The following is a 25,598-nucleotide window of genomic DNA, read 5'->3' on the forward strand; positions in this document are numbered from 1 at the left end:
TTCATTAAATATTTATAGAAAATGAAATAATCGAGAGAACTGCCTAATGCATTTTGGTTGATATCTTTAATTTGATATCCCTTATAGATTCTTGAGTGTAAATGAATTTCCCCTGGATGCTCCTCACTCTCTCCCTTTAACCTGCTGATTCTCCAGATATAACCTGAGTCTGTGTGCATGACCTCCCCCCTACCCCCTGCAGTCTGAAGTGTTGCCTCCTCACCTGTCTGTGTGCACGACCCCCCCCCCCCCCAACTCCTGCAGTCTAATGTGTTGCCTCCTCACCTGTCTGTCTGCTTTCACTGTCTCTCTCTCTCTCCTCTCTCGACTGTCTCTCTCCCCCTCGAAGGAGTCTTCTCAAAAGCGTTGAGGACGAGTTGTTCCAACGGTAACACTAACACTGTAGAGATGTAGAGCCCCCCCCCTCCCTCACGTCATCCACTCGCTTCCTCCCCCCACCATCCTTTCACAGAATTGTAGTGCTCACCATGTCCACCAATCACCCCCCCATTCACCATGTGTGGTGTGATCATAGCTGCAGAAACAAGCTGCTGCTGACTTTAGACCCAGACATGCTGGCATTGAGGTTTGAAGCTTCTAGTCCCTATTGTCATTATTTTGGATGTAAACACTAACAAATATATTCTTTTTAAATAAATAAGAATAATAGAATAATAATAAAAACATCCCGAACAAAATCTCAATTTAAATAAAGTGATTAATCTAGTTGTATTACTTCTTTTTTTTATTAAACATAAGTTTAATTAAAGGAATAAAATTAACAGTAAAAAGATTAATTTAAAATGAAAAAATAATGAGTACAAATATATATTTTTAGAGGTAGAGGCAACATGCTTGATTGAAGCAGAATATGTATTTATTATTAAATTCAAGTAAAGTTTTATGAAGATATATCGTCGCGTGTAAAAATACCGGTTTTAAACTCTCTATAGATATGCTAATGTAAAAAAAATAGCTGCACAGAATTGAATGTTGATTTAGAGTTTGAATGTCATATATCTAATGTCCTCTAAATACTTTTTGCAGAATCCAAATAACAGAGTATTTGATGGAGGGTAAAGATGATCTGCAGACGTTGTTTTTTATTCTAACCTCACAGTAAACACAGTCGCTGATGACAGATCTCAGCGATGTTTACGGAACATGTCTTGTAGTTTCCATCCCATGATGCTCAAAGGAAAACACCCTGACCTCATCCTTCTCCTTAGAGTCATACTGTTCATCTCTAAGGAGGATTTTAAATAAACACCTCCACCATTAACCCCCCCCCCCCCCTCCCCCTGAGCTCTATGACTCATATCTTCCACTGATCACTGTCTAATCTGCAGGGGACACATCGCACACCTCCAAGATGCCTTTGAAGAGGTGGAGCTGTGAGTGACGTCACGACACATTACATCATGGATACAGAAATACTCATCATTGTAGTTAACATGATTATAAAGACATACCTTTATGTTTCAGGTCGACTCTGAAGCCCGGGGTTCCTCCTCCTCTGCCCCCAAAGGTGAGAGGAGAAATTATAATTAAAAAAATTATGTAAGGATTGTTGAAATGCAATTATCGATGCACTCGGTTTGTGCTCGCTCACATATTTTGTAAAGTTGTCACCAACTTTTCAGACATGACACGACAGCCACAAAGACTGATAAATGCAAAGAGCCTGAATTAAGAAGTAGCATAAAACAAGACTTGGGGAATTTGAAAGGATGTGGGGTCCAATGGTTTCATTTATAAGGGGGACAGCGACTGAGATGTACAAATAAACTTTAAGTTTATTTCTTTCTTTTTATTATATATACTATTTTGTATATTCTTTCCCACTATGACTATGTATAGGCGCTTTCACACCGGAGTACTTTTCCCAGTATAGTTCCGATAGTTCTTGAAATGTTGCATTCACACACATATACAGTCTATGGTTCACACCAAAACAATCCGGAACTAGAACTGAGTTCATGAGAACCTTTTCAGTCCCTGTCAGAGAGCAGGTACTTTCATGGGAGAAAAAGGTTCCCATTTCTGATTGGCTGGGCGGATTGCAATCCACGCCCCGTAAAACTCTGAAAAGTTTTGTGAAGCCGCCATTGTATTTGCTGGCATTATTAGCATTAGCCCAGCTCACAAATGCAGAGAGACTAACTTATGGCAACACAAAAGAAAACATGGGAGCGGTGGAGATGAGGAGGTGTCGGCGTTCTGGCGATTTACTCTGAAGGCTGAACTCCAGGGACTTCCGGCCGGGGACTTCGGGTGGCAGTATACGCCGTGAAGTTGTTTGCGGCCTGCCAGTAAACCCAAAGCAGAAGAAGTGACGTCAGCGGCTTCATTTGTCTTCCCCAGGAACTTATTCCGGTGTGAACGCGATCTGCTCTTTAGTTCATCAGAACTAAAGAGTTCTGATTAACTAAGTACTGGGAACTAAGTACGGCAAAGTACTTGGTGTGAAAGCGCCTTATGTCATTAAGTACGGTATTCCTGTCATGCTATGTTTTTTTTTAAATGATTTTTTGTTGGCTGTTCTGTTTGTCTTCTGTGTTGAAAAAGAGAAGCATGATTTCCAACGCAAAGAAGTCTGTACTATTGCTTACACTTGTTTGCTTCTTTTAAGCATAAAACAGTTTATCAGTTACTCGTGTTTTTTCACTGAATATTGAGTTTTTACGCCCCTGATGTTTCGGAGAATGCTGCAACAAACAAAGCATTGAGCATGAATATCTTTGTGCATGCTCATAGATACAGCCTATCCAGAGATGGTAAAAGTACACACATCCTTTACTCAAGTAGAAGTACAGATACTCATGTTTAAAAATACTCTCGTAGAAGTACTGACTAAACTTCTTTACTGAAGTAAAAGTAAAGAGGGCTTTGAAATGTACTTAAGTAAAAAGTACCCATAACTAGCAGTTGTTTTAAAGAGTACCTGACCTCCCTTTATGTTAAGAGAACAATAATGTCATTGTTAGCTAATGAATGTTTCCATGCTGAACAACGGCAACATGACAACGTTTCCATTGGTCCCTCTTCTTTAGAGAAGACCAGGAAATGATGGATACACGGATCGTGTTCAAATCAATAGGCACGCAATGACTCTAAAGAATAATGATCACGCATCAAACACACATTCAGACTAAAGGAACCAGCTGTTTGGAAAATGAGAGAAGAAGAAAGTACAGGTATTTGAGTTCAACATGTAAGAAGTAGAAAGTACAGGTATTTGAGTTCAACATGTAAGAAGTAGAAAGTACAGGTATTTGAGTTCAACATGTAAGAAGTAGAAAGTACAAGTATTTGAGTTCAACATGTAAGAAGTAGAAAGTACAGGTATTTGAGTTCAACATGTAAGAAGTAGAAAGTACAGTATTTGAGTTCAACATGTAAGAAGTAGAAAGTACAGGTATTTGAGTTCAACATGTAAGAAGTAGAAAGTACAAGTATTTGAGTTCAACATGTAAGAAGTAGAAAGTACAGGTATTTGAGTTCAACATGTAAGAAGTAGAAAGTACAGGTATTTGGGTTCAACATGTAAGAAGTAGAAAGTACAGGTATTTGGGTTCAACATGTAAGAAGTAGAAAGTACAGGTATTTGGGTTCAACATGTTAGAAGTGGAAAGTACAGGTATTTGGGTTCAACATGTAAGAAGTAGAAAGTACAGGTATTTGAGTTCAACATGTAAGAAGTAGAAAGTACAGGTATTTGAGTTCAACATGTAAGAAGTAGAAAGTACAGGTATTTGAGTTCAACATGTAAGAAGTAGAAAGTACAGGTATTTGGGTTCAACATGTAAGAAGTAGAAAGTACAGGTATTTCAAAATGTAAGAAGTCAAAGTAAAAAGTCGTCAGAAAAATAAGTCGTGGAGTAAAGTACTGATACCAGAAACATTTACTTAAGTATTTTTAATCCACTACTTCTCACCTCCGAGCCTATCCAAGGAGGCCAGCAACAGTGTCTTGCTCCTGAATAAGAAAAAACCTGTGTATCTGTAACTAGAACTCTGATTGACCACCAACCTGTTTCCCCCTCTCAGCCGCGGTTGAACAGCTCGTCTGAGGAGCTGGGTCTGAACGACGACCGCTCCCTGACGGTGCGGAGGTTCCCGAACTCTGAGAACGGACCGACTCCGGTGGCCCGTATCCAGAGCACACCGGAGCACCTGGGCAACAAGCTGGAGCACTCCTCTCCTGACTTCCTGTCCGTCAGCGTCAGCAGCCCCGGCCTCCTGTCCCACGCCTCCGACCCCGGTGAGTCTCAGCCTCTAAACACATCTGCAATAACATTATATAAGTGTCACATGTATATATACTTTTTTAATGTTATTTTATTTCTATTTCTGAAATATTTTGGACTGTTTGTTTCTTGTGTCTTAATTTCTCTTAATTACATTGCCTTGTTTTTAGATCCATCCATCTATCTATCCATCTATCCATCTATCCATCTATCCATCTATCCATCTATCTATATATCCATCTATCCATCTATCCATCCATCCATCCATCCATCCATCCACCTATCCATCTATCTATCCATCTATCCATCTATCCATCTATCCATCTATCCATCTATCTATATATCCATCTATCCATCTATCCATCCATCCATCCATCCATCCATCCACCTATCCATCTATCTATCCATCTATCCATCTATCCATCCCATCTATCCATCTATCCATCTATCCATCTATCCATCTATCCATCTATCCATCTATCCATCTCATCCATCTATCCATCTATCCATCTATCCATCTATCCATCTATCCATCTATCCATCATCCATCTATCCATCTATCCATCTATCCATCTATCTAAATGAAAATGTGTTTTGCTTTTTACAAGCTCTCAGTAAACGTGTATGTAAAGGTAAGAGAGCTGCATGTAAACATGTCTCGTCTTATAAATCAGATGTTATTGTTTTACACATTTCATATTTACATGTGTTTTTATTCTGCAGATAACGATTCGGATGACAGTGTGAATGGAGAAGGTAACATGCAGCCGCTCAACAGGCAGCGCCACAAGGAGAAAAAGGAATTCCCTGTGAGTTATTACACAATATATATATATTATGTTTTTATATGCATTTTAAACATTATAAGCCTCGTGTAAGAAATAGTTTACACACACAACAGACTGCATTAAATCCAGATCAAATAAGTGACAAATAAGTGACAGGAGATGTCAGAAGCCACATGCTTAAACAACCAACCGCCCCTTAGTTTAAGGACAAAAACAAACAATAACAAAGAACATAAAATAAGCAGAAACATCAGCCAAACAGAGGAAAACATCACAATAAAAACAACAGGAAATAATTAGACGTCATGAATTAAATATGGTGAAATCGTATGAGGCAAACGAGCCACCCACCGCTGGTTTGAGCATGAAATCACGTGTGGTTTAAGAGTTATTTTTTATATCTGGAGTCGGTGTCTCTAACTATCGGACTGTCATCACACTGGAACCTCAAATATGTTATATATTATTATAAGTAGGGCTGTCAAGTTAACGCGTTAATAATGCATTAACGCCACTAATTATTTTAACGCGATTAACGCATGTGTATTTTTTGTCCTCGGCCGCCCCGTAGTTTCAGAGCGCATCGAGTTTAAAATACCATCTACAAGCTGATGCTGACAGCCCCGCTCCTGCCGCCCGCTTGTGGCTGACCACACTTCCACGCTCACCGGCAGGCACCGACTGGCCATCGGAAGGACTGGGAGGGTGTGTGTATGTGTGGCGCGAGCGAGCGAGAGACCGACCTTACGTGTATTGTTGTTGTTAGCATCTGGTGCTAGCTAGCTGCGCTAACGGATATAAGGAGCTGTTTCAATGAAAACAGAGGAGCGACATTTCGCCGAGCACATGACTTTATGCAGGAAGCCAGACAGTGGGACATTGTTCGAAAAGTCAGCACACTCAGCACGGATAGTGCGCAACATGATTGCAGCGTCCAGGCAGCTCCCGTTCGAGCACATGCCTTGAGTTGCACATAGCTCCAACGATCCATCACACACACAAACACACACACACACACACACACACACACACACACACACACACTTTGTATTGTATTATTGAATGAGAGGTTCCAGGTTGTTGTGTTTAATATTCATGGGAATATTTGTCATTGTTCAAATGATAATAAACATTAGCATAAAGCATATTTGTCCACTCATATGTTGATAAGAGTATTAAAAACTTGAAAAATATTCCTCTAAGGTACATTTAGAACAGATCAAAAATGTGCGATTAATCGCGATTAACTATTTTAATCGACTGACAGCCCTAATTATAAGTCTTCGATACGTGTGCCCTCCTCCCATCCAGACACTCACAGCTGAAGAAGGAAATATGGCTGCACAGTAAAACTAGAACACACACCAAGGAAATTATTGTTTGTTTTGTTGTTGTTGATCTAATTTAAGCTACTTCATTACAAATAATTGCTGTCTGTGTTCTAAATTATCTTTGTTTTCCTCCTCGTTAGAAACCAGCCATCAACGGTCTTCCTCCCACTCCTAAAGTCCTGGTGAGGGAATCTTTTTTCACTTCTGTGTGTTAACTTGAGTACTTATTTGATTGTTATTGTAATGGATACTTGCCTCTTTATTTAATATCTTAATGTTGCACACTCTGACATAAAAGAGACTTCCAGGCGTGCATAAGTTGAAATTAAAATCATTTGACTTTCTTTGTTCTATAATATGCAAACACTCGGCCCGGTCTAATAAGTGATGTCTTTGCTTTTACATTCGTTCACATTCTCTTACTTTAGAAACAGGTGATGACACTCGTTTGTCCATATTAGCTAGCAGGTGACGCACGTTTCACATGACACATTTAACTGGTCAAATGTACCCTTTCACATACTTTACTCATCCCTTTCACTACTTCAATTATATCTATGCTATCCTGAAACATACAAACACATCACGGCTACATGGCTGCATACATTTGGCTCGGTCTAATGATGTATGATACCTTTACCCTCCTGCGTTTCACCTGAAGGACCCCTGAGCTGCCCTCTGTGCCTGTGTGAGCTTTACTCCTTGTCATTATAACTCAATATTAAATATTAAACCCTATTGTTCTGTTTTTCATCAATATATTATAGGTCTCAGATATATACAAAACATGTCTCTGAAGTGTTTGGCTCCAAACACCAAACAGGTCATTGCAGCATTACCCATAATCCCCTCTGTTTCCGCCCTGTTTCAAAAGTGCTGATTCTCTGTCTGTAACTTTAGATGAAAATAAGGAGCCCCTCTGAGAGAGATTTGGTTACAAAGAACACAATGGTGCTCTAGGAGGAGATTCAGGTGATAAGGTGGGGGGGGGGGGGGGGTTTACCTTGGTTGGTGATTGGCTAATGGTTACACAAGACCAAACATCGTTATGACATCATAAAGTGGCCAAATCAGCTCATTTTCAGACAGGTTTTTATAGAAATGGATCAGGACAAAAAGAGAGAGAATCTTTGTTCCTGAAACTTTCAGAGTCTCTTTCCACAGAGGGGACACATGTTGATGTAGAAGAGACATGAAGAAGAGGGGACACATGTTGATGTAGAAGAGACATGAAGAAGAGGGGACACATGTTGATGTAGAAGAGACATGAAGAAGAGGGGACACATGTTGATGTAGAAGAGACATGAAGAAGAGGGGACACATGTTGATGTAGAAGAGACATGAAGAAGAGGGGACACATGAAGAAGAGGGGACACATGTTGATGCAGAGGAGACATGAAGAAGAGGGGACACATGTTGATGTAGAAGAGACATGAAGAAGAGGGGACATGTTGATGTAGAGAGACATGAAGAAGAGGGGACACATGTTGTGATGTAGAAGAGACATGAAGAAGAGGGGACACATGGTGATGTAGAGAGACATGAAGAAGAGGGGGACACATGTTGATGTAGGAAGAGACATGAAGAAGAGGGGACACATGGTGATGTAGGGAGAGACATGAAGAAGAGGGGACACATGTGATTGTAGAAGAGACATGAGAAGAGGGGACACATGTTGATGTAGAAGAGGACATGAAGAAGAGGGGACACATGTTGATGTAGAAGACGACATGAAGAAGAGGGGACACATGTTGATGTAGAAGAGACATGAAGAAGAGGGGACACATGTTGATGTAGAAGAGACATGAAGAAGAGGGGACACATGTTGATGTAGAAGAGACATGAAGAAGAGGGGACACATGTTGATGTAGAAGAGACATGAAGAAGAGGGGACACATGTTGATGTAGAAGAGACAGGAAGAAGAGGGGGACACATGTTGAATGTAAGAAGAGGGACAATGAAGGACATGAAGAAGAGGGGACACGTGTTGATGTAGAAGAGACATGAAGAAGAGGGGACACATGTTGATGTAGAAGAGACATGAAGAAGAGGGGACACATGTTGATGTAGAGAGACATGAAGAAGAGGGGACACATGTTGATGTAAGAGACATGAAGAAGAGGGACACATGTTGATGTAGAGAGACATGAGAAGAGGGGACACATGTTGATGTAGAAGAGACATGAAGAAGAGGGGACACATGTTGATGTAGAAGACACATGAAGAAGAGGGGGACACATGTTGATGTAGAAGAGACATGAAGAAGAGGGGACACATGTTGATGTAGAAGAGACATGAAGAAGAGGGGACACATGTTGATGCAGAGGAGACATGAAGAAGAGGGGACACATGTTGATGTAGAAGAGACATGAAGAAGAGGGGACACATGTTGATGTAGAAGAGACATGAAGAAGAGGGGACACATGTGATGAAGAGACATGAAGAAGAGGGGACACTGTTGATGTAGAAGAGACATGAAGAAGAGGGGACACATGTTGATGTAGAAGAGACATGAAGAAGAGGATTTTGCATAATAGGTTACCTTTACATGTGGCTCTGCACATGAACATAACAGAACATTGATGTTAATAACAGAAAGATTCAAACAATGTGTGTGTTTTCAATGTTACAGTGTCATGTCCATCACCAGGCAGGACATTACCATGGGTCCAGCATTAGTCTTTTTTATTTAGCTTTTATCTGCACGGCCTCTTTGCTGGATGAATGAAGGGTTTCTGATCCTCTGTCTTCCCCCTGTTATTAAATGTGATGTCATTGATGTTCGGGTCCGCAGAGCTTTCAGCTGCAAGACCATTTCCCGCCTCACTGATCCAACGCTGAGCCCCGTTTCCCTTTTTTTATTTCAGATGGGAGCCTGTTTCTCTAAAGTGTTTGACGGCTGTCCTCTGAAGATCAACTGTGCCACGTCATGGATTCATCCGGACACCAAAGGTACAGATTCAACAACAACAGTGGCACACAAACATGTTTTATTAAAGCCAGTAAATAACTCTTAAAAACGTTTTTCTTGTAGATCAGTACATCATCTTTGGGACGGAGGATGGCATCTATACGCTGAATCTTAACGAGCTGCATGAAGCCACAATGGAGCAGGTAACAGCTGCTAAAATCAATCAAAATTAATTATTAAAACCAGGATTAGGTAGAAAAACGTACTTTCTTTTTCAGAGAAGGCTTGCTACAGCTAATGTAGGAGCGTATAAGCTCACTTTTTAATCCGTTCTTTATACTTTTAAGCTAATTTATTTTTGTTTAATTCCCTCTACAGCTGTTCCCGAGGAAATGCACATGGCTGTACGTCATCAACAACAACCTGATGTCTCTATCTGGTGAGTGATGGACCCTCACAGCCTCCTGCTTCACTGTCATAACCTGCTGCTCTGTTCTGTTGTCTGGAAGAACAGTCTCTCCATACCTGTAGCTTCTGTTGTCTGGAAGAACAGTCTCTCCATACCTGTAGCTTCTGTTGTCTGGAAGAACAGTCTCTCCATACCTGTAGCTTCTGTTGTCTGGAAGAACAGTCTCTCCATACCTGTAGCTTCTGTTGTCTGGAAGAACAGTCTCTCCATACCTGCAGCTTCTGTTGTCTGGAAGAACAGTCTCTCCATACCTGTAGCTTCTGTTGTCTGGAAGAACAGTCTCTCCATACCTGCAGCTTTTGTTGTCTGGAAGAACAGTCTCCTCCATACCTGTAGCTTCTCTTGTCTGGAAGAACAGTCTCTCCATACCTGTAGCTTCTGTTGTCTGGAAGAAACAGTCTCTCTCCATACCTGTAGCTTCTGTTGTCTGGAAGAACAGTCTCTCCATACCTGTAGCTTCTGTTGTCTGGAAGAACAGTCTCTCCATACCTGCAGCTTTTGTTGTCTGGAAGAACAGTCTCTCCATACCTGTAGCTTCTCTTGTCTGGAAGAACAGTCTCTCCATACCTGTAGCTTCTGTTGTCTGGAAGAACAGTCTCTCCATACCTGTAGCTTCTGTTGTCTGGAAGAACAGTCTCTCCATACCTGCAGCTTTTGTTGTCTGGAAGAACAGTCTCTCCATACCTGTAGCTTCTCTTGTCTGGAAGAACAGTCTCTCCATACCTGCAGCTTCTGTTGTCTGGAAGAACAGTCTCTCCATACCTGTAGCTTCTGTTGTCTGGAAGAACAGTCTCTCCATACCTGTAGCTTCTGTTGTCTGGAAGAACAGTCTCTCCATACCTGTAGCTTCTGTTGTCTGGAAGAACAGTCTCTCCATACCTGCAGCTTCTGTTGTCTGGAAGAACAGTCTCTCCATACCTGCAGCTTCTGTTGTCTGGAAGAACAGTCTCTCCATACCTGTAGCTTCTGGTTTGTCTGGAAGAACAGTCTCTCCATACCTGTAGCTTCTGTTGTCTGGAAGAACAGTCTCTCCATACCTGTAGCTTCTGTTGTCTGGAAGAACAGGTCTCTCCATACCTGTAGCTTCTTTGTCTGGAAGAACAGTCTCTCCATACCTGCAGCTTCGTGTTGTCTGGAAGAACAGTCTCTCCATACCTGCAGCTTCTGTTGTCTGGAAGAACAGTCTCTCCATACCTGTAGCTTCTGTTGTCTGGAAGAACAGTCTCTCCATACCTGCAGCTTCTGTTGTCTGGAAGAACAGTCTATCCATACCTGCAGCTTCTGTTGTCTGGAAGAACAGTCTCTCCATACCTGTAGCTTCTGTTGTCTGGAAGAACAGTCTCTCCATACCTGTAGCTTCTGTTGTCTGGAAGAACAGTCTCTCCATACCTGTAGCTTCTGTTATCTGGAAGAACAGTCTCTCCATACCTGTAGCTTCTGTTGTCTGGAAGAACAGTCTCTCCATACCTGTAGCTTCTGTTGTCTGGAAGAACAGTCTCTCCATACCTGCAGCTTCTGTTGTCTAGAAGAACAGTCTCTCCATACCTGCAGCTTCTGTTGTCTAGAAGAACAGTCTCTCCATACCTGCAGCTTCTGTTGTCTAGAAGAACAGTCTCTCCATACCTGTAGCTTCTGTTGTCTGGAAGAACAGTCTCTCCAATACCTGTAGCTTCTGTTGTCTAGAAGAACAGTCTCATCTCATACCTGCAGCTTCTGTTGTCTAGAAGAACAGTCTCTCCATACCTGTAGCTTCTGTTGTCTGGAAGAACAGTCTCTCCATACCTGCAGCTTCTCTTGTCTGGAAGAACAGTCTCTCCATACCTGTAGCTTCTGTTGTCTGGAAGAACAGTCTCTCCATAACCTGTAGCTTCTGTTGTCTGGAAGAACAGTCTCTCCATACCTGTAGCTTCTGTTGTCTGGAAGGAACAGTCTCTCCATACCTGTAGCTTCTGTTGTCTGGAAGAACAGTCTCTCCATACCTGCAGCTTCTGCTGTCTGGAAGAACAGTCTCTCCATACCTGTAGCTTCTGTTGTCTGGAAGAACAGTCTCTCCATACCTGCAGCTTCTGTTGTCTGGAAGAACAGTCTCTCCATACCTGTAGCTTCTGTTGTCTGGAAGAACAGTCTCTCTATACCTGTAGCTTCTGTTGTCTGGAAGAACAGTCTCTCCATACCTGTAGCTTCTGTTGTCTGGAAGAACAGTCTCTCCATACCTGTAGCTTCTGTTGTCTGGAAGAACAGTCTCTCCATACCTGCAGCTTCTGTTGTCTAGAAGAACAGTCTCTCCATACCTGCAGCTTCTGTTGTCTGGAAGAACAGTCTCTCCATACCTGTAGCTTCTGTTGTCTGGAAGAACAGTCTCTCCATACCTGTAGCTTCTGTTGTCTGGAAGAACAGTCTCTCCATACCTGCAGCTTCTGTTGTCTAGAAGAACAGTCTCTCCATACCTGCAGCTTCTGTTGTCTGGAAGAACAGTCTCTCCATACCTGCAGCTTCTGTTGTCTAGAAGAACAGTCTCTCCATACCTGTAGCTTCTGTTGTCTGGAAGAACAGTCTCTCCATACCTGTAGCTTCTGTTGTCTAGAAGAACAGTCTCTCCATACCTGCAGCTTCTGTTGTCTAGAAGAACAGTCTCTCCATACCTGTAGCTTCTGTTGTCTGGAAGAACAGTCTATCCATACCTGCAGCTTCTGTTGTCTGGAAGAACAGTCTCTCCATACCTGCAGCTTCTGTTGTCTGGAAGAACAGTCTCTCCATACCTGTAGCTTCTGTTGTCTGGAAGAACAGTCTCTCCATACCTGTAGCTTCTGTTGTCTGGAAGAACAGTCTCTCCATACCTGTAGCTTCTGTTGTCTGGAAGAACAGTCTCTCCATACCTGTAGCTTCTGTTGTCTGGAAGAACAGTCTCTCCATACCTGCAGCTTCTGTTGTCTAGAAGGAAACAGTCTCTCCATACCTGCAGCTTCTGTTGTCTGGAAGAACAGTCCTCTCCATACCTGCAGCTTCTGTTGTCTGGAAGAACAGTCTCTCCATACCTGCAGCTTCTGTTGTCTAGAAGAACAGTCCTCTCCATACCTGTAGCTTCTTGTTGTCTGGAAGAACAGTCTCTCCATACCTGTAGCTTCTGTTGTCTAGAAGAACAGTCTCTCCATACCTGCAGCTTCTGTTGTCTAGAAGAACAGTCTCTCCATACCTGTAGCTTCTGTTGTCTAGAAGAACAGTCTCTCCATACCTGCAGCTTCTCTTGTCTGGAAGAACAGTCTCTCCATACCTGTAGCTTCTGTTGTCTGGAAGAACAGTCTCTCCATACCTGTAGCTTCTGTTGTCTGGAAGAACAGTCTCTCCATACCTGTAGCTTCTGTTGTCTGGAAGAACAGTCTCTCCATACCTGTAGCTTCTGTTGTCTGGAAGAACAGTCTCTCCATACCTGCAGCTTCTGCTGTCTGGAAGAACAGTCTCTCCATACCTGTAGCTTCTGTTGTCTGGAAGAACAGTCTCTCCATACCTGTAGCTTCTGTTGTCTGGAAGAACAGTCTTCTCCATACCTGTAGCTTCTGTTGTCTGGAAGAACAGTCTCTCCATACCTGTAGCTTCTGTTGTCTGGAAGAACAGTCTCTCCATACCTGCAGCTTCTGTTGTCTGGAAGAACAGTCTCTCCATACCTGCAGCTTCTGTTGTCTGGAAGAACAGTCTCTCCATACCTGTAGCTTCTGTTGTCTGGAAGAACAGTCTCTCCATACCTGCAGCTTCTGTTGTCTGGAAGAACAGTCTCTCCATACCTGCAGCTTCTGTTGTCTTGAAGAACAGTCTCTCCATACCTGCAGCTTCTGTTGTCTTGAAGAACAGTCTCTCCATACCTGTAGCTTCTGCTGTCTGAAATAAAACAGCTATTATAGGAAGTCCCTGCAGCACAGAGTCACGAGGGACACCAGTGGCTTCACAGTTTGTTCCTCTCACATATACTGCTCTCTGTAGGTCACATAGGAGCTGCACACTTGTAGTGACTTATTTTTAGTTATACATTAACTGTTCAAAATACAAACTCTTGTTTCTGTTTGACTCTATTTGACTGTCTTTATACAGTATAAATAAAACGTAACAGCCCATAGCGTATGCATCAAGTAAAGAAAAACATTATTATCGAAGGTAAAAAGCAAACAAATAAAATAATAATTGTACTAAAATTCACATAAATAATAATCATAAGAGGTAATAAATGATGTTTTTATACATTTTAGGTAATTGAATGTCTTGAAAAATCCAATGGCCTTTTGTTATTTTGACAGATTGAAAACACTGAGGGAGATCTACCGTGATGTAAAGTCACAAAAACTAATTTTATAAGTTGTATTGTTAGTATTTGCCTGTTAGTGTGTGTTTTTATTGGCCTCTGCCGCCACTCCAGGAAATACATCTTTAATATGCTCCTTGTAGGTCGACATGAAAACTGACCCTCAGCCTATATCATATATTTCATTTTTATTTGTTCAGGGACAAGAAAATAATCTGATATTACCTCTCAAAATAAATAAATAGAAATCGATGGTCTGTCCTTCATATTTTCTAATTCACAGCCAATCATAACAGTATCGTAGGAACTTTGTAAAAACGTACAAAAAAATACGGAACTTGACAGTTAACGGAAACAAAAAAAACAACAACCTCAAAAAATCACATGTACAAGGAAAAGTGCAACATCTGAGTCCTACTGGAGTAGATGAGGGAAAGCAGCGCATAATGATGGGACCTATATATAACGTTGTTCTGTATACTAATTATAAAAAATAATGAATTGCATTTAAATGCTATGACCTATTTTGATGGACATGTTGCGACCCTTCCATCAAAATATCACACAACGAAAAAGTCTAACTTAACCTCTGATCTGTTGTCAGTAAACTCAGATCCCCTCATTTAAAACCAAACTTTCCGTCTGTCCTCAGTCTTCCAGCTGAGGACGGTGTTACAGAGCTACTCTCAGTACTCCAGCAGTTAACCTCTGTTCTCTCTTCCTCCTCCTGCTCCTCCTCTTCCTCGCCTGGCTTCATTTGATCTTCTACTAACGGCTTCATCAGAAGGTAATCATCTTCACATCATCGTCACACTGCTGATTTACCCTGTTCACATCTAACATTTCTACAAGCTGCTTCATGGGATCCAGGATGTGTACCAAGCAGAAATTATTAGAGCTGTACCGAAAAGTTTATTCATGAAGTTGAAAAATCTTAATCAACATTTTAATTTAGCAGAGCTTTTTTGTACAGTAATTGTATTAGTATTTAACTCTTAGTAGAGTTATATTCCAGTGTTGGCTGTATAGGATTGTCTCAGACTCGTGTGGTCCACACATTTCCAATAACTCCAGAGCATTACCCCCAGACCCACCGGGTCCGTCTGCGCCGCGTTACGGCTGCGCTCCGGCTGCGATCCGGCGTTCACAGCGATCGCGGCCTCTCTAGTCAATGGGTGCTATTCCACCAGACGCGCCACGTTACGGCTAGAAGCGTCTCGGCGCTGGGCTCCGCTAAAAATAGGATGCAAGTCTATTTTCGACGCGACGCGAGGCGTTGCATAGCGCCGGGTAGGAAGTGGACCGGTCAGAGCATCCAGTCAATCCCCAAAATAAACTAATTTTGCAGACCCTATCCCTCCGTAGTCTTTCAAGTACGAGAAATGCCAGCGTTCTCCTCCGGTTTACAGGCACTGTGTAAATTATATATATAGAATAATTATGATGATGAATGCATTTTTTAAAAACATTTACTGAAAATAAGATGGATGTAATCATCTCCAAAATTCACAACATATCTTATACAACCAAATACTTCTACTTGTTGCCAGCATCACAGGGACTTTAGCCCTTGCAGACCATTTGCACACAAACCTATAGAACTTCTACAGGAAGGGAACACCCCAGAAAGCAGATTAGAGCCACATTAAGAAGAGTATATACACCTGGCTTTGACTATTTTCTACACACCTTCCTGTTTTTACTCATAAATCTCTTTTGTGCTGCAGGGAAAACCTTCCAGCTGTATTCTCATAACCTCATCGGGCTGTTTGAGCAGCTGAAGAAGCCCGGCCTCGCCGCTCAGTTCCAGACGCACCGCTTCCCCGACAAAATCCTGCCCAGGTGAGACCAAACCCTGAGCTTCACAGACTTATATCTGAACCTGCCTAACCACCACTTCTCGGACTGTAATCATGTTGCCACTCTCACGCCGTGCAGAGCTTTTGTTCTCTACCATCCTTTCAAACTACTCTGGCTGACCTCCCTGTTTTCTGACGTCATGACATTTTATAAAACTTTTGCCTCAAAGCCTCTTGTTTCTCTCCTCAGGAGGTTCGCCCTGACGACCAAGATCCCCGACACAAAGAGCTGCCATAAGTGCTGCATCGGTGAGTGCCCCCCCAACACACACACACACACACTGTTTTATTTACTCACTCATCTTAAACTGTGTCAATACACGAGGATCTCCTGCACTCTTCTCCCTTTACTTTGCTGCAATGGCAATGTTTTTATTCTGTGAGCTCGTCTCCATAACTTCGTTGGACCATATTATTGTCCCAGAAATAAAAGAGATAAACGATAATATTGTCATTTTAAAACCCTTTAATGCAAGTGGTGTAATGATCATTTGAGGGGATATGATTACAAGCATACTCTTTCAAAGAGTAATAATAAGGAATGCTTCCTCTTCAATATTTTCTCTGTATTTTGTCCAAGTTTCTTCATTGAATTTTTGTTTTTTGTTGTATAAAATGTTTTGTAAAGTGATTTTGCGAATGTGGCTGCGGTCGTCTTTCAACCTTTTTTATCGTTAAATAAAACATAATTCAAATAAAGCCCCACAACTAAAACCATTATAGAAACTGGACGCTCAGGCTCTTGAAATTGTCCATTTAGTGAGAAATAAAAAGTATATTGGGAGGTGTATGCACTTGTGACTCTTCATACTTTGCATTAATGTGACTAAGTTTTACATGCATGTAATCCTTCATTACTTTAAGCAGGGCTCGACATTATAAATTGCCCGCTGGCCCGGAAGCACTATTAATGGCGCATTTCCACTATAGGGCCTCGCTCGGTATGGCTCGGCCTCGTTAGGCCTTGTTAGGACTGGCTCACTTTATGCTGCGTTTCCATTACAGTTTAGGAACTGGGGTAGTAACTATAGTAACGCAGTGTAGGCGGAGCCGTGACGTCATCTTCAATGCGAACCACAAAACCAACATCAGCCGTTAGCTGTTAGCACTCAGAGCTCACAGCTCCTCATATCTGTTCAGAAACTAGACAAAAGTTAAACAAGTACAAACCACAGACTGTCTGTGTCATGGCGAATACAGTCGCTGGTTTATTTATGTCTGTAGGCCGTTGTTGTGAGTGTGGACGGAGCATATACTGCGTGAGCTTAGCCGATCTCTATTTAGAAAACACGCATTTTAAAAGGGTTTTTCGCCTGCCGTCTGTCTGCAGACTTGTCAAAGCATTAATTCATGGTTTTTACTAACTATGTTGTTACTTCGGCATCATTTTTAAACGTGTATTACAATTAAATCACGGTCAAATATGTTCATTTTGTTATAGTTGTAGCCCCCTTGCCAGCGATTCTCTCTCTAGTTTATTATACTCAGCCCGACTCAGCCTGGTTGTTGGCCATTTTTTAACAATGACCACAATATAATAATTTTAATAAACCAAATATGAACAATTGAGGAAAATGAGGAAGAACTGATGATTAAAATGTTGTAGTACAAGTAGTAATGTAGTTTGTGCATAAATTACTATTGCAACTAATTAATTGTCTTCATTATAAGTAGATTTTTTGGACGAATGCTCATGGGCCAGTGGTTACAATGGCGGGGCCAGTGATAGGGTTAGGGTCACAAATGTTACCCTTAATGTCTACCCCTGCTTTAGGTTTGCCTAGCCCAGTTGTATACTGTCATAAAGGAGCTATATATCTCAGTCTGCCTGCTCTTCTTCATCATCATCTCTTCTCTGTTTCCCAGTGAGGAACCCGTACACCGGCCATAAGTATCTGTGTGGAGCTCTGCAGTCGGGCATCGTTCTGCTGCAGTGGTACGAGCCCATGCAGAGGTTCATGCTCATCAAGGTCAGTTTAACTTCTCATCTCAAGCATCACCACTGAAACCCCGGGGAAAACTAATCCGTTAATTTACATTATTAATATACATTTCTAGCCCAAATAACGAAGTCACAACTTGCAACACGCACTATAAATTGATTTTACATTGCATTAAGAGATAAAAACATGAATGCTTTTAGTATTTATTTTAGTATTGTGCAATCCTTTATCTGTCCAGCAACAGAGAAATGTACATTATTACATCAGCAGATAGTGCAGATATAGTTAAGAGAGTAAACTTGCATATTCAAAATGAAAAATGACTAAGTATGCACCAAAAATGTATAACACAATAAGTTAAAATATATTAGAGGTGGGAATCAGCAGGCTCCCCACGATATGATAGTATTGCGATTCTACGATATGCTAAGTAGTGCGATATGATATATTGCGATATTGCAAATCCCATGGTTCATATCCATGTCCGTCTTCCCTTCCTGGTTAAAGAATGTATTTGCAATATGAATAGATTATGTAAATAACCCAATTTGTGTTCGTTGAACATGAAAAGGAGATGGCATTGTTTTTGTTACTTTCATTGCAATAGAGTATACATGGAACGTAACTTCCTGTTTTTATATATACATCTTTCGGAGGGATATGCTACAGTTAATGTAATAAAATATCGATACTTGGCATCCGTGTATCGATACAATATCACCACGCAAAGTATCGCGGTACTATGCTGTATCGATTATTTCCCCCACCCCTAATATATATATATATATATATATATATATATATAGCTTTGCAAGAACAGAATCATGACTTGGATAAACTAGAAGCATTTATTGCTCTTGGCATCCGAAACTAAAGTTATTTATGTTCCCAGGGATTTCTTTTACGAGCTAAACACCAAGTAAATACATTTAACATTAAACATTAATTTAACATTAGCATTAACATCACTAACCCCCGGTGTCGTCTCTCCCCCCCGCAGCACTTTGACTTCCCCCTGCCCAGCCCCCTGAAGGTGTTTGAGATGCTGGTGGTCCCGGAGCAGGAGTATCCTCTGGTGTGTGTTGCCATCAGTCAGGGCAGCGAGCGGGGACAGGTGGTCCGCTTCGAGACCATCAACCTCAACTCCTGCTCCTCCTGGTTCACCGAGATTGGAGCAAGTGAGTCAAAAATATGGAGACAAACACCAAAGAAACTGTTGGGGAAATACTGAATGTACTCTTCCAATATCTGAGTAACATGATAACAAAGGTATCCCAACTGTAGCTGTGAACATGACAGGATGTGTGATTACCTAGAAGAGCATCAGGACTGTTTGAGGCATATGATAGCTATGTGATTAACATGATGATTCAGCCTCTATGGAGAGAGACATCAAGCATGCTCATTTCTGACGTGGAGCTAATCTGAAGTAAACATTGAATACTGCTTTCTATTCCTCCATCTTGTGACTGTGTAACTCCCTCTCTTGGATATCAGCATGTGAAGGACACTGTTCAGGAACTAGTTGATGCTCTGTATGTGATGACTCCTTCCATTCTGGAGAAGATCATAAATACGTGGATCCTGAGATTGAAGCGCAAGCCGGTGACCAGGGATTATTAACATTTTTTTTTGAGAAAAAAGTCAGTATTTTTAGTAAAAAGTCAGAATTTTTAGTAAAAAGTCAGTATTTTTAGTAAAAAGTCAGTATTTTGAGAAAAAAGTCAGTATTTTTAGTAAAAAGTCAGTATTTTGAGTAAAAAGTCAGAATTTTGAGAGAAAGTGGAATTTTTAGATTTTGAGAAAAAGTAAACATTTTGAGAGAAAGTCAGAGTTTTTAGAGAAAGACAGAATGTGGGATTTTCAGAAAAAAGCCAACATTTTGAGAAAAAAGTCAGTATTTTTAGTAAAAAGTCAGTATTTTGAGTAAAAAGTCAGAATTTTGAGAGAAAGTGGAATTTTTAGATTTTGAGAAAAAGTAAACATTTTGAGAGAAAGTCAGAATTTTTAGAGAAAGACAGAATGTGGGATTTTCAGAAAAAAGCCAACATTTTGAGAAAAAAGTCAGTATTTAGTACGTGACAAGAGATATGATTACCTACAAGAACCGGTATTCCTCCATCTTGTGACTGTGTAACTCCCTCTCTTGGATATCAGCATGTGAAGGACAATGTTCAGGAACTAGTTGATGCTCTGTATGTGATGACTACTTCCATTCTGGAGAGGATCACAGATACATGGATCCTGAGATTGAAGCTCATTTTGAGAAGAAAGTCAGAATTTTGAGAGAAAGACGGAATGTTTAGATTTTGAGAAAAAAAGTCAGGATTTTGAGAAAAAATACATAATTCTAAGATTTTTTTTAAGAAATACAGAATTTTTGGATTTTGAGAAAGTCATAATTTTGAAAGAAAGTCAGAATTTTGAAAGAAAGTCAGAATTTTGAGAGAAAGTCAGAATTTTTAGATTTTGAGAAAAAGTAAAAATTGAGAGAAAGTCAGAATTTTTAGAGAAAGACAGAATGTGGGATTTTCAGAAAAAAGCCAACATTTTGAGAAAAAAGTCAGTATTTAGTACGTGACAAGAGATATGATTACCTACAAGAACCGGTATTCCTCCATCTTGTGATGGTGTAACTCCCTCTCTTGGATATCAGCATGTGAAGGACACTGTTCAGGAACTAGTTGATGCTCTGTATGTGATGACTACTTCCATTCTGGAGAAGATCAGAAATACATGGATCCTGAGATTGAAGCTCATTTTGAGAAGAAAGTCAGAATTTTGAGTGAAAGACGGAATTTTTAGATTCTGAGAAAAAAGTCAGAATGTTTAGATTTTGAGAAAAAAGTCAGGATTTTGAGATTTTGAGAAAAAAGACATCATTCTGAGATTTTTTAAAGAAATACAGAATTGTTTGATTTTGAGAAAGTCAGAATTTTTAGAGAAAGTCAGAATTTTGAGAGAAAGACGGCATTTTTAGATTTTGAGAAAAAAGTCAGAATTTTTAGATTTTGAGAAAAAGTAAAAATTGAGAGAAAGTCAGAATTTTTAGAGAAAGACATAATGTGGGATTTTCAGAAAAAAGCCAACATTTTGAGAAAAAAGTCAGTATTTAGTATGTGACAGGAGATATGATTTCCTACAAGAACCGGTATTCCTCCATCTTGTGACTGTGTAACTCCCTCTCTTGGATATCAGCATGTGAAGGAACTAGTTGATGCTCTGTATGTGATGAATACTTCCATTCTGGAGAGGATCAGAAATACATGGATCCTGAGATTGAAGCTCAAGCCGGTGATATTTTCCTAAAAGAAACAATATAAAGTCAGAATGTGTTCTGTGGAGATGTGGCCAGTGGGGGAAGAAGTATTAAGACTTGAGGGGAAGTACTATATCAGATTCTAAATCACAACAGGATATTTATTGTTGTTAATTTCCTTCTCAGCTCATCAGCATGTTGATGCGATCCATGTGACGCAGCTGGAGAGAGACACAGTGTTGGTGTGTTTGGACCGTGAGTACAATCTCCCTTTTAATCAGATTTTAAATATCTATGTTCTCCCACGTATTCCTTACAGCCTGTCGTGATCTCTCTCCTCAGAAAATTTGAAGATAGTGAACCTCCAGGGCCGACTGAAGTCCAACAAGAAGCTGGCGTCTGAGCTCAGCTTCGAATTCTGCATCGGGTCTGTCGGTAAGATTTAGACAGGAAGTCTCAGATTTTACAGTCTGTGTGAAGCAATATAGGTACATGTAATTATGTGAGGCATTTTAAAGGGGACCTATCATGCAAAATGCACTTTGTGATGTCTTCTATACATAAAGATGTGTCCCCGGTGTGTCAGGGAACTCACGCAGCGTCAGAAAATAAAACCCTCTCTCTTTTCCTCCGTACCCAAATCTCTAAAAAACGGGGAACAACGGAGCTGATCCAGATTTGCGTCCGATATGACGTAATATCTGAAATGTGGACCCACGGCCCAATCAGAAACAATGCCTGACTGTTTTGGACGTAATATGGTCGGTGTTTACATTAGCATCGCTAACACTCAGAGCTAACCTGTACTGGAGAGCATGTGTGTGAAGAAGCAGGAAGTAAAAAGGAACTCACCTTGTGGTATAACCGGCAAGAGAGAAAGCCTTTGAGCTCCAAACTGTTTCAGAGAGAATCCTTGATAATCCATGATATGGCGTTTCATCACGGCAGCATTTAGTTTAGACACGTAGCTGCCGGGTCCCGCATGAGCTCAGACCCCTCCTCTTTTTTTTTTTAAAGCTTTATCTCCAAATCAGCACTTTTGAAAGAGGAAGTGAAATAGAGGGATATGAGGCATGGCTAGAATGGGTGATCTGTTTGGTATTTTGAGCAAAACACTTCATAGACATGTTTTTTATATATTTTAATATATCTTAAACCTATGCTATTGCCTAAAAATAGCATGATGGGTGACCTTTAATACACTTATGCAGCACTTCTTATCGTTAAGGAGTAACCTGGACCCTATTTTCCAGTGTTTTTGTGTCTAAATTAAATTTTTCCTCCATTTCTCTTGACAGTGTGCCTTCAGGACAGCGTTCTGGCCTTCTGGAAACACGGCATGCAGGGGAAGAGCTTCAAGTCTAATGAGGTAAAAACAATACATCTCATCACCATTAACGCTTAGTGGCTTTCTTTCTGAAATACACATTCTAAAAAATAGTGCACTTTGTTGAAGTTAAGTGAAAAAACATGCAAAGTTACAGAGGTGACAAAGAGATGACACTCTGGATTAAAGGGAAATTCGACTCAAAATACATAGCGTTACCTGTTCTCCCATTAACCTTTAACGGCCCGTCCACACGGCGGCGTGCGTTGAAGCTTCAACGCTTCTTCCCATTCGCTTTGAATGGGGTGCCGTCACGCTTTGCCGAACTGCATTGTGGTTCCGTCGCTTCGCGTTGCTCGCTTCAAAAGTTGAGCAATGTTCAACTTTTGAAGCTTCGACGGAAGCGTCAGCCAATCGAATCATATGCCAGTACAAGCTCTAGCCAATCAAACCGCGTGCTTGTGTGTCCGGGCGGGAGATTCATGTGATTGGTTGTTGGTCGAGTTTCAGACACGCTCACCGGCGAGCTTCAACGCACGCTGCCGTGTGGACGCTGCGTTAAAAGCCTTGAATTAATTCACGTTAAAATAAGTCATTAAGGGGTAAGAAAATATTTTGAAACAATCTTTTACTGGATGCCATTTTCTTGTGTATCGTCATAAGATCAGGAAACTACAACACTCATATTTAGTTTGTTGTTTTCAGATAGTCAGATAGCTAGCAACAACTAAGGGGAAGTATCTTGTATTTTGGTTATCGTTAATACGATACGAAACACTTTATTGTCCCCGTTAGAAAATGTGTTACTCACTGAGTCCTGCAGTTGCACAGAAGATACAAATCATACTCTTACTTAGTATACAATTTAAGAAATGTATTTATAAACACATGCAACTAAGTCTCAAAGTCTTGGATTTAATTTGCCTTAATCTGCATTAAACATTTCAACATTTAAAAGCGTTTTGTTTCTTTAAAGTCAATATTGTCACCAAAACATCAGCCTTATACAGGTTATAGGTGTCCCGGTGACAGTGGAGGAGACACTCCGTTGGTCACGTCTCTGAATACAGGTGTGTTTGTTTTACACACCAACAAACACCTTGTCTCTGGTCCACAAAGCCTCTGAGGAGAAGCGGCTGTTAAACTCGCGTCTACATGCTGTCTCTGATCCTGCAGATTAGACTCAACGTGTCTTTGTGTCGCTGCAGGTAATGGATTTGTCCTCCGTGCTGACCTGAACACTGCGCAGTGTAAAAGTTCAAGGAGTGAAGGAGGTGAAGCGTTGTGTTTTTGTGGAAAGTGATACAGCGCTTCAGAAAGCCTGCAGTGTCACACACAACAAAAGCTCTGTTTGAGGAGAGATTTCTGAAATGTCAGCGGCCATGAAACATTGATGGTCCGTCATAAAGCCGTCACAGGACAGCGAGCGGAGATGAATAATTCAGCGTTCGTCTCGTTATGATAACTCACAAAACGGAGGCACCTGAGAGCTTGAGACAGATCCCATCTCCTGAGGCCAAGCTCTCACACCTTGCAGGTGTCACACACACAAACACACACTCACTATCTCCCATCTGTCCACACGCTTCACCACAGGTAAACAGGGGAGAGTGTGTTCTGCAGTGTCAGGATACAGAGACGGTTCCCTTCAGAAACATAAAGAAGTTTTTCTATTCAAAGACACAATCAGTGATCCACGAGCAAACAGTCGCCTTGCCACCAAAAGTGAAAACACAACAGGAGAGATTTTCAGAATAAAAGCCCCCGAAGAGACCATATCAAGTGAAAGGTTGAAATCATATTATTTCTTTTAGGTCTGATCAATTAATCAATCAATATATTATATGAAAGAATACAAGTGTTTAAGTGTCCGAACCACCAGATATTTACTATTTTTGCTACGAAAATTACTAAAATAATTATTCAACGATCCAAAAAAGATAAATCATATCCGTGAATCTTTATATTGCTTCAGTTAACTTGCCCTCATCATCCCATTTGCAATGTCAGTCAAAAATAATCGTTATTATTTTTCATATTTTATTATTTATATCTCTCTAGTCTTGACTCAGACTGTGGGTGTTTCTCAATGTCGAGGACTCTTCCTTGGTAGGACATGTCCCTCCGAGTCAGGTCCTTCAGAAGCGAGGCAAGAATCCTTCCTAGCCTCGGAAAACAAAGAATGGTGGAACAGGTGTGCGTCATATGCGAGGCCCCGCCTTAAATGTAGCGCGATTTCCGCCAAAGATTTTGGAAATTGGTCTGTGCGCAAAGCATTGTGGGGATTTTAAGACCGCGGAGTCTACACATGTGCAGCCTCGAAATTTCCCGCAACGAAGTATGCCGGCCTCGGTAGAATTCCAAGTATCCTGGACATTGGAACAGTCCTTCGGCGGCACTCGATGACGTAGCATCCTTGAAATAGTGGCTCTGGAGCAGCCTTCCTCGACATTGAGAAACACCCTGGGTGTTACAGCGGTGCTTGTTGATGGGTTTGTTTGTGACACGTTTTTTTTTTGTGTATTCCTCAGGTGACCCAGGAGATCTGTGATCCGAGCCGAGTTTTCCGCCTGCTCGGGTCTGACAGGTAGGAGCACAGAGATTTAAATCTGTAGAGACTCTCTCACACACACACACACACACACACACACACACACACACACACACACACACACACTTCCTTTACTCGCTCAAGCTTTTTTGAAAATATACCTTAATACGGCAACTCCTACTCTCATATTATTATGTCATCACTTGCTGTTTTTAATCACATTAAGTTCTTTCCTCCAATTATTATGAGATCATCTAAGTTGAAATATCTCAGTAATGAATTTATTTTTGTTATAACAGACTAAACTTTGGCTTTAGAGGTAAATAAAGACCCCAGATTTGTTGTTTTTAACGAAAATATCTCCCCTTAGAGAGTGATCTAACCCAGTGTAGCACCATAGTCTCAAAGGACCGCGTAAACTCATCACCTCACTTCCTGCTTACCTTTATTTTTATTTATAATTGGTGTGATTCATTATCTCCATGACCTCAATATTACTAGTAATTATATCAGTTCTCCCTCAGGTGTTATTGCCTGAGACACCCTCACCTCCTCAGCTCTCTGTCTCTACCTGCCTCTTCTCCTTAGATTTTACTTTCCAATGACTCTAAGCTTTAT

At 41.0% G+C, this 25,598-nt stretch overlaps 1 protein-coding gene across 1 annotated transcript; it reads left to right on the plus strand.

Annotated features, from left to right (window-relative positions):
- Positions 1-335: 335 nt before the first annotated feature.
- LOC117562214 (mitogen-activated protein kinase kinase kinase kinase 5-like) lies at positions 336-25,552 on the plus strand (the record flags this gene model as incomplete). Its single annotated transcript, XM_034240062.1, has 18 exons — positions 336-388; positions 1,350-1,394; positions 1,486-1,528; positions 4,051-4,264; positions 4,974-5,059; positions 6,510-6,551; positions 9,238-9,322; positions 9,405-9,484; positions 9,660-9,720; positions 14,826-14,828; positions 15,769-15,883; positions 16,091-16,149; positions 17,767-17,870; positions 18,844-19,021; positions 21,289-21,357; positions 21,445-21,537; positions 22,401-22,471; positions 24,961-25,552. Coding segments are annotated over 18 exons (1,461 nt in total), but the record flags the coding sequence as incomplete, so codon positions are not given.
- Between the last annotated feature and the right edge of the window lie 46 nt (positions 25,553-25,598).

This window comes from Gymnodraco acuticeps, unplaced genomic scaffold, assembly GCF_902827175.1.
Source record: "Gymnodraco acuticeps unplaced genomic scaffold, fGymAcu1.1, whole genome shotgun sequence".
In the NCBI taxonomy this organism is placed as follows: Eukaryota; Metazoa; Chordata; class Actinopteri; order Perciformes; family Bathydraconidae; genus Gymnodraco; species Gymnodraco acuticeps.